The sequence below is a fragment of the Condylura cristata genome, unplaced genomic scaffold, assembly GCF_000260355.1.
Source record: "Condylura cristata isolate star-nosed mole 26May11 unplaced genomic scaffold, ConCri1.0 scaffold00024, whole genome shotgun sequence".
Taxonomy (NCBI): Eukaryota; Metazoa; Chordata; class Mammalia; order Eulipotyphla; family Talpidae; genus Condylura; species Condylura cristata.
The window spans coordinates 24,373,014-24,382,276 of NW_004567125.1; the positions used below are offsets into that span (position 1 = coordinate 24,373,014).

The 9,263-nt window shown below is 48.9% G+C and overlaps 1 protein-coding gene across 1 annotated transcript in view; it reads left to right on the forward strand.

Annotated features, from left to right (window-relative positions):
• The window catches only part of CACNA1E (calcium channel, voltage-dependent, R type, alpha 1E subunit), a 291,648-nt gene extending 283,030 nt beyond the window's left edge, over window positions 1-8,618 (forward strand). The window contains exons 45-48 of the mRNA XM_004688539.2: window positions 990-1,118; window positions 1,965-2,145; window positions 2,966-3,156; window positions 4,511-8,618. Of these exons, the coding sequence (XP_004688596.1) occupies window positions 990-1,118; window positions 1,965-2,145; window positions 2,966-3,156; window positions 4,511-5,053 (1,044 nt within the window). The 3' untranslated portion in view covers window positions 5,054-8,618. The remainder of the gene's footprint in view (window positions 1-989; window positions 1,119-1,964; window positions 2,146-2,965; window positions 3,157-4,510) is intronic.
• Window positions 8,619-9,263: the final 645 nt, after the last annotated feature.

A 9,263-nucleotide genomic window follows, 5' to 3' on the forward strand; every position in this document is an offset into this window, starting at 1 on the left:
GCCCTACTCCTGCACCGGTGTTCTTTGGGTGTCATTTCCTAAATATAGAATAGCAGAAAATAGTTTTTCCCTCTTCCCTGGTATAAGCTCCAAGATGTTCTTTATTTGGTGGCTCATGTAAATATTTCTAATTCAGCTCCATTCTTTATGCAGTGACATGAGCTAGCTATATAGAGGATGTGCACTTGCAATTAACATTCTTTAATCAGGAAAAGAACAAAATTGGACAGGACCAACCTCCTAACTCTGTAGAGGGGCACTGGCCAGTACAGTAGCAACCACCACATGATGTAGTAATTGTGCACTTGAAATATGACTCAATTTGAGAGGAGCTATTAGTGTAAAATACAAACCAATGTCATAGAGTTGGTATTAAAAAAATAGTAAAATGGCATTCATTTTTAGGTATTGATTATATGTAGGCATGTGTATATTTGGATGTATTGGGTTAAATAAACTTCATGGATTTCTTTAAGTTATATAAGTCATGTGCACCTACATTGCTGTCAGACTGTAGCATCACTATTTTGGGATGTTTTTAACTATAAGAAAGCTTACCTTCTTAAACCTTAAGGCATGGCTTTATTAACTACATGGCATCTGGAAGTGGCTTTCCTTAGACTGCTGATTCCTATTTCATTCCTATTTAATTGATAAATGGCTTCTTCAGACTATAAAGTAAACATCACATTGAAGAAGTATTATGATCAGTAGTGTGTTTCACAAAACTGTAAATATGAAGTATTATTTACTGGTAAGATGATATAAAAGTAGAAAAGTTGGTCTTTACTTCAATCCCAGTTTGAGCTTTCAGTTTGGGACATCTGGTGTACCACCTCTGTGCACACATAGACACAAACAAGCAACCTGAAAGATGTCTCTCTTCTAAAAGCCATTTTTGGTATGGAGGAGGCAGAATAATCCACTGGAAACGAGAAGCAATGAGATGGAACCAAGTCCCACAAGCTTGGCTGTGTGTTTATTTCCAGGAGCCAGAGGTTAGTGAATTAAAAAGCGTGCAGCCCTCTAACCATGGCATCTACATTCCTTCGGACACCCAGGAGCATGCGGGATCTGGGAGGGCATCCTCTATGCCACGTCTGACTATGGATCCCCAGGTAAAAAGCAACCACCACTTATCACACACAGTGGCATCCTAGACTGTATTGACTCGGTGGGTTATAAAATAACATCTGATATTTTCAGGTGAGCGCTTGACTTACTCTCCCCCTCTCCCCACTCCATATGCAAAAATCTGGTACAAGGACCTCTCTGTAGAGCCTCTTCCCTGGCAACAACATCCTCAAGACGCAACCAGCCATATCAGATCTTAGAATTCCCTGGTGGATTTCCTTCCTTTCCCCATTTCCTGGCTCTTTCAGCAAATATGTAGCCACCTACATAAGCACCTCTGTCTCAGGACTGTCTGTCCTAACCAGTGCGGGCCACGCCTCATTTCTTTGTCTGTTTTCCTGGCTTCTATCTTCTGTCTGTCTGTCTTACATCCAGCTTTGACAGAGACAAGAACTTTGTGGATCTATTTGAACAGTAGAAGCAAATCAAAACAGGAGAGCTTAAGACAGGGCAAGGTGGGACTGATAATGGAGAGCACTGCAGCTGTTAAATTACATAGGCCCTTCTCTGGCAGAGCGAAACAAAAAAGGATCGAAGGGTCACTGCAGGTCCTGGCTGAACCCCTGTTGTAGATGGCTGAGTAGGGGGTGTGCTCTCCTGAGCACAAAGAGAAGACAGGGTCCCTCCCAAAGAACTATGTTGCTATGACATAAAGACATTTTCTAGTTCAGCCTCCTTCAGCTAAGGTCTGAAAAAGACAGATTCAAGGGATGTTACCATTTGTAGGGGTTACAGTTTTTGTTTTTAAGAACCTCAGTCCCACTTCTATACTTTTAAATCCTTTGGTAATTAATCTATACCTGTGTTCCACTGGGGACTCATGTTTCTAGGTGGTGACAGATCCCAGCTCCATGAGGCGATCCTTTTCCACTATTCGGGATAAGCGGTCCAATTCCTCATGGCTGGAGGAGTTTTCCATGGAGAGAAGTAGTGAAAACACCTACAAGTCCCGCCGCCGGAGTTACCACTCCTCCCTACGACTGTCAGCCCATCGCCTGAACTCAGATTCAGGTGAGAGGATTTTCCTGTTTGACCTGACAGTCCATTCTGCAAGCAAGAGGAAAGAGAAAAGGGGATTCTATTAGCTAACACGGGTCCCTTAAGCCCTCTCTGTTCATCACAAAGGCTAGTAGAATTCCCCTCTTCCAGAGTAGGGCTACAGAAATTAGGATTTTCAATGGCCTTCTGTAAAGTCACTGGGATTCCCCAGGTAGACCCCCCCCTCCCCAAGCAGGAGCTAGACTTTAACCACCAACTCTGCTAAAAAAAAAAAACTAAGCTCAAAACGTAAATTAAAGACAAGGAGTCATTTTGGCCAAGAGTTAGAAAATCCTTAGACTGGTTCAACCTCTTTATGTTACTAGATGAGGACCCCAAGATTCAAATGCAGTGATGTGCCCCATATACAAGGGCCATTAGGCAGCAGAATGGGGACTAGAACTGAATTTCTTTGACTAGAACAAATCCCAGGGTTCTCATCCCTGACATTATGTTAGCTGTTCCATTAATTTAGTTCTCAGCAACTTCTTAATTCCCTTTTACTGGTACATCTCATCCCTCCCACCAAGTGTTACCATGTTTACTTGGGCTATCTAGTATTAAGAAACAAATACTCCTTTGACATGTACATCTTTCCAGTGGCAGTTTGCACACTCACCTCTTCACAAAAGGGTGCTTTGAGCCTTTCTCTCCTGCCACCCTTTCAGACCACCCATGGACATGCCCAGAGAAGCCAGGTTTCTTTGGGAGTGGGTTCCCAGCTCTGAGACCTCTCCTCATCTTCCATGATGGGGTGAGCTGTGTTATGATGATTGCTGTTGTCTCCTCACAGGCCACAAGTCTGACACCCACCGCTCAGGGGGCAGAGAACGGGGACGGTCGAAAGAGCGTAAGCATCTTCTTTCTCCTGATGTCTCCCGCTGCAATTCAGAGGAGCGGGGGGCCCAGGCTGACTGGGAGTCTCCAGAGCGTCGTCAGTCCAGGTCTCCCAGTGAGGGCAGGTCACAGACATCCAACAGACAGGTAAGTGGGGACAGGGAGGTCGAGCCTTCTGCAGTGAAAGGGTGGTCTGTTTGATCCAAAGTGCATATTGTGGGCACCCCACAGCAACGTTTGAACCCACACAAACCAGTTTCACAGGAAACTGCATCCACTGTGCATAGAGCTCTATTCTTTCATGCTCTATACTCAGATGTGATACAAATTCACACAAAAAAAATTCCCCTAAGAAAGATGATGGTGTCTGAGATCACTCCATCTCAGTCCTCAGAGGCACACAGTCACCACAAGTCAATTCACAAATGTCTCGGTCAGACTTGGGAGGAAAGAATGGTTCTGGAATCAGGTAAGTGTCTTGATCAGTTGCATGGGCCTTCAAGTTAGCTGGGCTGCAAGATGAGTCACTATGCTAAGAGTCCTACATCAGACAGACTGTCATTACCCAGCTTCTGGCCATCCCAGGAGGAAAACAGGTCTGGGCTTTTACTGAAATAGCAGAGCTGTGTGGAAATATTCTCTGGCCCTGTCTTCTCCCTCTCCCCTGCCTCTCAGTCCAAGTGGTGTCTTACAGCAGTGGGAGGAGGGGAGGACGCAGTGTAGAACACACTCGCCTGGGGCTTGTGATAACTCCATGTTCTTGGAACCTCAACAGTAGTCTGCCTCTAGAGTGAGACCTATTTATAAGCAATATCTAGATATCTACATTTGGGGGATTCTGAGCAGATGATTTATAAGGTCCATTTATCCATAAATGGCTTGGCTCAGATTCCCTGGGGAATGTGTGAGCAGGTTAGATGAGACCTGACCAGCAGGTGAGCATGTGGGGTACAGAAGCCGAGGTAACCTGTCTGCAAGCCACTGCAGCCAGAGGTCAAAGTGAAGAGAGATGAAGAAAGTTATTTAAAGTTTCACTCCCCAAGAAAGGTTTCCCAGCACAGTACCTCCGAAAAGCTCATTCACCTTTCATGTAGGCGTCTTTCTCAACAGTTTGAAATCTGCCTTTCAACGAACCTCTTGTTGGGTAGCTAGAACTTCCAGATCTTGCTCCTCAGTTTGTTCCAAGGACCGGCAGCACGCGGGAGCATGTTAGAAATGCAGAATCTCGAGCCTCAGCTCACGTCTCCTTGGCCTGCATCAGCAGATGAACATATTAGTATTTTAGCAGTGGCCATGCCCTGGTGTAGCTGACGTCCACCACTCTGTCTCTGGCCCCCACACCCCTGAGAAGATATGTGTTATAGCAGAGGAGACTCCAGCTCAGACTTCCCTGCCCTAGACTTCCAGAGCGCTCTGGGAGGCATTGGGTACCTTGATAGGGTCCCAAATAGGGATCAGGACAAACCCAGTTTCAGCTGGCTGTCTCTCTCCCACTGCACAGGGCACAGGCTCCCTGAGTGAAAGCTCGATTCCCTCCATCTCGGACACCAGCACCCCAAGGCGAAGTCGTCGGCAGCTCCCACCCGTTCCTCCCAAGCCTCGGCCCCTCCTTTCCTACAGCTCCTTGATGCGACACACAGGGAGCATCTCTCCCCCCGCAGATGGCAGTGAGGGCAGCTCCCCGCTGGCCTCCCAAGCTCTGGAGAGCAACGAGGCCGGCCTGACCGAGTCTTCCAGCTCCCGGCATGCACAGCAGGGCCAGCCTGCCTCCCCTCAGCGCTACATCTCCGAGCCCTACCTGGCCCTGCACGAAGACTCCCACGCCTCGGACTGTGGTGAGGAGGAGACCCTCACCTTCGAAGCGGCGGTAGCCACCAGCCTGGGCCGCTCCAACACAATTGGCTCGGCCCCACCCCTGCGGCACAGCTGGCAGATGCCCAATGGGCACTACCGGCGGCGGAGGCGTGGGGGGCCCGGGCCGGGCATGATGTGCGGGGCTGTCAGCGACCTCCTCAGTGACACGGAAGAAGATGACAAATGCTAGAGGCTGCTCCCCCCTCCGATGCATGCTCTTCTCTCACATGGAGAAAACCAAGACTGAATTGGGAAGCCTGTGCGGCCCGGGGGGGAGGAAGAGGGAGGAGGAAGATGGAAAGATACCGTGCAATGACAGAGGAAGGAAAAGACAAACCAGTCAAACCCACCAACTTGCTTTATTTCCCCTCTGCAAGCTGGGCACTGCCATAGTTCTGCCTCTTTGCTGGGGAAAGAAATTCCAAGAACATGGAGGGTTATTCCCACTAGGAGAAAGGACATGAGGATGGCTGTGCTTCCCCTTGCCTCTTCCCACGTTTCTGCAGGCTGTGGAGGAATCAAGCAGGCTGTGTCTATGCGTACTGCCCCGAGAAGCCTGAAAGACTTTCTGGCTCTTCCCTGGGGAGCCGTGGAGACTGTGGGAGAGGACTCTCCTCCCCCCACCGCACCACTGCCGCCAGGACGCTACAGCAGCATCTCATGCTTCCTCCTGTGACTTGTTGCCCCAAGAAGCACAGGCTAAGTTCAGGAGCACCGGCTGCCAAGGTGGGAGAGCCAGAGAGGGACAACAAGCTGCCACAGAAGGGTCAGGGTGCTGTGGCAGCAGCAGCAAGGGCTGGTCTGGATGAGCAAAGCCATAGCCCAGCAGCCACGCCACGGAGGAGAGGGTGGTCCTGAGGGGAGCAGGACTGTTGGTACACAGTAGACGCTGTGTGTGAGCACCAGGATGGGCTAAGGGGGCCCTAGAGGTGCCTATGGCTCTGGGATGGGTCATTTTGGAAAAGCATTTAATAGCGCTCTGGCCAGGGCGCCAGCTGAAGAGAGTGCAGTCCAACCTCAGTGCTGGAGCCCCAGGTCAGGCCTTTACCGCATAGATACATAGGGAACACGGCGGGTGAGCCGAGTGTGGCTGGAGGACACAGTACAGCCAGTACAGAACTCATGCTGCCGGTGGACGGGGCGGCCGTCACTCCAGCACACAGTGGCTCAGTGTCAGAGCCCACACTCTGGCCCCAATGGGCCTCTCCACCGGGCAGCCCAAGGCCCAGCCTTCTGCCACTCCCTAGAGAGGGTCCATACAGGTACCTGAGGCAGGTCACACGTTGCCTAGTAGGGACGCCTACTGAAACGGGCAAGGCCGAGAGAAATGAGCAGCTTTCATGAGCATCAGTCTGCACTTCCCTAGGACCTCCTGCAAGGAGGGACCAATGGTGGCAGCTTCTGCAGCTGGTTGGTGGTTGCGGGTCAGTTTGTCAAGCTACTTCAAGGTTATTAGTAAATATACCTCAGCTTCAGCCTGGGCTGCTCCTTCTAGCAAAGCGGGCTCTGACAGGGCCTCATCACACAATGTGACAAAACCAAGCTCTGGGTTTGTCCCCTCCCTAGAATAAGAGCTGGACAGACAACAGCCTGAGGCCCATATCCTTCCTCACCCCCTGAAAACTCAGAAAGTGGGCCCTTTCAGCTAATTGGTGTCCTTCAGTATCGAGTATCTACTGGCTCCAACATGGCACTGTCTTTACCTGGTGGAAAGGTACCATCCCCGGAAGTCCCTCCTTACCCTCCAGGCCTGTAACAGCGGTATGGAAGGTTCACCCTTTTCCAGCCAAGGGCCAGGTGGAACCTGCCTCCCAGGGGAGATTCAGAGGCCCAGGACAAAGATGACAGCAGATAAGCACCTTTGTTATCCTCCTCCAGCCCAGACTCTGGAGTAGGAGCAGGCAGTGGTTGCTACTTATCTTAGAAGACCTCTTTTTTTCTGAGGAAATTCTGGTTTGTAGGGGTTTTTTTTGTTTGTTTGGGTTGAAATAGTGACATCAGCCCCCAAATCCAGTCATGTGGTTGGAGTCACTTTCCTGCTCAGCACGTGCGTGCCAGAGAGAGCTGGGAATATGAGCACCCCAATCCCAACCAACATGATAGTTACATAAGACTCAGATGCTGAACCCTGTAGTGTTGGAAAGGTTTCCTCTGTTCAGCACCATCTTCTGCTGAAGTGCTGCTCTGTGTGCACAAAATTGCTTTCTTCCACCTTGGAACTACAGCTTTCCCTGGGGACAGGCCTGCAACAGGACAGCCATTCTGAGCCAGCGTGTCTATTGCATTGTGTTTTGAGAGAGAACAGCAGTGATACCTTATGCCTTTTCAACAGTGGGAGAAATTTAGGCTGGCAGAGCAATTACCAGAAGTGGAATTTGCCTGTACACAATGTTACAAACACTAAATTGACTGTGCTAGGAAACATTCTTAGTCGCCCAAATCCCTTAAACTCAGACACAAGTGTTTGAGGCCTGAATAAAGTGATGTAAAGCACCAGAGATGCAGTCTCTGACTGACCACCTGGGTTTTTCTAGAACCAATGAATTCATGAACTTGTTTCCTTGATCCAAGGAATTGAGTTTCTTACCACTTCGCCTGCACTTACCCTTCTATGAAGATCAGAAAGTAAAAAAGAATTTTCTATTAAGTCAAGTAGCTCATTCTCATAATATGACATCTTTCCATCTCTGAATAGATATGAATTCCAACCTGCCCGCCAACAGTGGGCCAGGACAGTCCTTTGTAGGCACCAGAAACCACCTCCTCTCAGCCCTTAAAAAGAGGTCCCTTTATATCTCAACAGCATCTTCAGACCCTCTAAGCAAAAGTAGGCTCAGATCCACACGTAACATTTAATGCAATAAGGTCCCTCAGAGGAATCTTTAGCTTTGCGCCCAGTTTGCTTTGCCACTGTTAATCTTCAGCATCTCCTCTAAACAAGCACTGGAGGGGCAGTGTGCAAAAGGAAGGGGGAACGAAAACCATTCCAGGCAGGTTCTCAACGTGATTGTGTGCTCACCTCTCCATATGAGGCCCCAGACTTCTGGTGGGGAATTGCTATGTCTCTTCCTCTCTCTGTCTCCAAAGGGGCAGAGCACCAGCCCACCTTCAACATGGGGGCCAGCACCCTGAACTCTAGGCCACGGTCAGGAAAGGGTTATCTCTACCAAGAAGCGACAGTGCCCTTAGTGGCCCCAGCCATGAACACAACTGTATAGGCCTGCTGTGCTAGCTGAAGAATCTCTGTTCTCTCATGCCCCTGGGTACTGAGGTCACACACAACACTTCTCTGGGGCTGAACTTCAGACCTTCTACATTGTGCACTTCCTTGCCCGGTGATGGCAAGAGAAACTCCACATCCTTCTAGTCAGCCAGCCTCCCTCCCCTCCCCAGCCTTTGTTTTGCTTCTGTGCCTCTGGTTCAACTCCCAACATGGCTAAGTCCATCAGATCCCAGCTTAGCTGCTCACCTGCCTGCTTCTGCTGGTCTCTCTGCTATTGGAGTACACATTCTTCTCATGAAAAACAGTTGGGAATTCATTATGTGAGTCACAAGATGATCTGACGAAGAATGAAAGGCACAGGACTGTGCGAGGGGGATTATGGACAAAATGTGTACAGACTCCATAAAAACCCTCTATAGGAAAAAGTTCTCTGCAGGCATAATTGACATAATTTTTTTTTTTAAAGAAAACATTTTCACTCCATCCTACTTCTAAAGTTTGGACAAAAAAAAAAAAAAAAAAAAGAGCCAATGCAAAGTACTATGGGGCCAAGCCAGGGGCAAATCAGGAGATTTAATTAAGGATTTGTTCAGTGATCAATATGCCAGGATGTATATAATGGCATACAGACAGCAGGAAAGGAACAGATAGTCACCTAACTTGCAGGGATTTTGTGAGACTTGAAGGTTAAGAAAGATCCACTGCTGGTATTGTTTTTTGTTTTAATCAGTCTCATGGCTGTACCTTTTGAGACCCTCAGAGGTCTGGTGCTGTGAAGAGTTGTGATGGGATGCACGACCCTCCCTTGCAGGAAACTTTTTCTCCTTGTCATCTGTGCTATCCCCTGCTCCCTGACCCTGGGTCCTGGGTGTCGTGCTCTGCCGAGGAGGTTCAGGAGAGGACGTCATGATGCATGCAGACATGAGGAAAGCAGCTCCTCAAAATGGCCAGTCAGTTTTTCTCTACAGGAAAGCGGGCCCAGTTTGACCACTTAAACATCTCTACCCTGAGACTCTTAACAAAAGCCTAACACAGGTCATTCAGCAGTCAGGAACTCACCTGTCCATGAGGTAGATCAGAGATTCCACATTCACAAGCACTGCCTATGTCCGTAGTTGTGTCTTTTTCATTTTGCTGCACTCCTGTTCTGCTAGGGCCAGGTATGCCCCAGCAAAGC